Source organism: Etheostoma cragini, unplaced genomic scaffold (genome assembly GCF_013103735.1).
Source record: "Etheostoma cragini isolate CJK2018 unplaced genomic scaffold, CSU_Ecrag_1.0 ScbMSFa_4193, whole genome shotgun sequence".
Taxonomy (NCBI): domain Eukaryota; kingdom Metazoa; phylum Chordata; class Actinopteri; order Perciformes; family Percidae; genus Etheostoma; species Etheostoma cragini.
In genome coordinates, this window is record NW_023268540.1 from 659 (window position 1) to 1,533 (window position 875).

General features: G+C 48.2%; 1 protein-coding gene across 1 annotated transcript in view; it reads left to right on the top strand.

Annotated features, from left to right (window-relative positions):
- Nucleotides 1–504, top strand: part of LOC117941083 (scavenger receptor cysteine-rich type 1 protein M130-like) — a gene marked incomplete at both ends in the record, with an annotated part of 888 nt that extends 384 nt beyond the window's left edge. Inside the window, 2 exons of the mRNA XM_034866181.1 lie at nucleotides 6–131; nucleotides 223–504. Of these exons, the coding sequence (XP_034722072.1) occupies nucleotides 6–131; nucleotides 223–504 (408 nt within the window). The remainder of the gene's footprint in view (nucleotides 1–5; nucleotides 132–222) is intronic.
- Nucleotides 505–875: the final 371 nt, after the last annotated feature.

The window sequence follows — 875 nt, forward strand, 5'->3', positions numbered from 1 at the left end:
TGGAGACGGGGAGCCTCCAATGTGGACCAAAGAGTTCCAGTGTGGAGGCAACGAGTCTGCTCTGCTGGACTGTAGAAGCTCGGATAGAAACACCTGCTCACCTGGAACAGCTGCTGGACTCATCTGCTCAGGTAGAAGAGGGGCTGCAGATCTGATCTGGGTCATTTCTGTTGAGTGAAGCTCACTTTATCCTTTAGCTGATGACGGTCTCGTTTCTGTTAGAGCCTGTCAGGTTGGTGGGGGGGTTCAGTCGCTGTACTGGGACACTGCAGGTGAAGCGAGGAGATTGGAGACCAGTGGACGTCTCTGATTGGACCCTGAAGGAAGCAGCGGTGGCCTGTGGAGAGCTGGACTGTGGCTCTGCTGTTTCAACACGAAGAAGAAAAGAGTCCTCACGCAGATCTGCATGGAAGATCAGTCAGACCTGTATCAACTCTGGGTTCACCTTGAGAGAGTGTGTGACACCAGGCTCCTCCTCCTCCATCATGGAGATCACCTGCTCAGGTAAGACCACCTCTGACATCTCATGTTTTCAGTAAAAACTCGTTGTTTGGCGGGAAATTACTGAGACTCAGAGTTCTTCTAGCGACATGACAGATGTGGACATATTTGCATCTAAATCCTGAAGTACTGTCAGAAATATATCCTGGATTATAGCATATTATATGTGGGGTCGAGTAGGATATCCTGGATTATAGCATGTTATATGTGGGGCCAAGCACGATATCCTGGATTATAGCATGTTATATGTGGGGCCAAGCACGATATCCTGGATTATAGCATGTTATATGTGGGGTAGAGCACGATATCCTGGATTATAGCATGTTATATGTGGGGCAGAGCAGGATATCCTGGATTATAGCATGTTATATGTG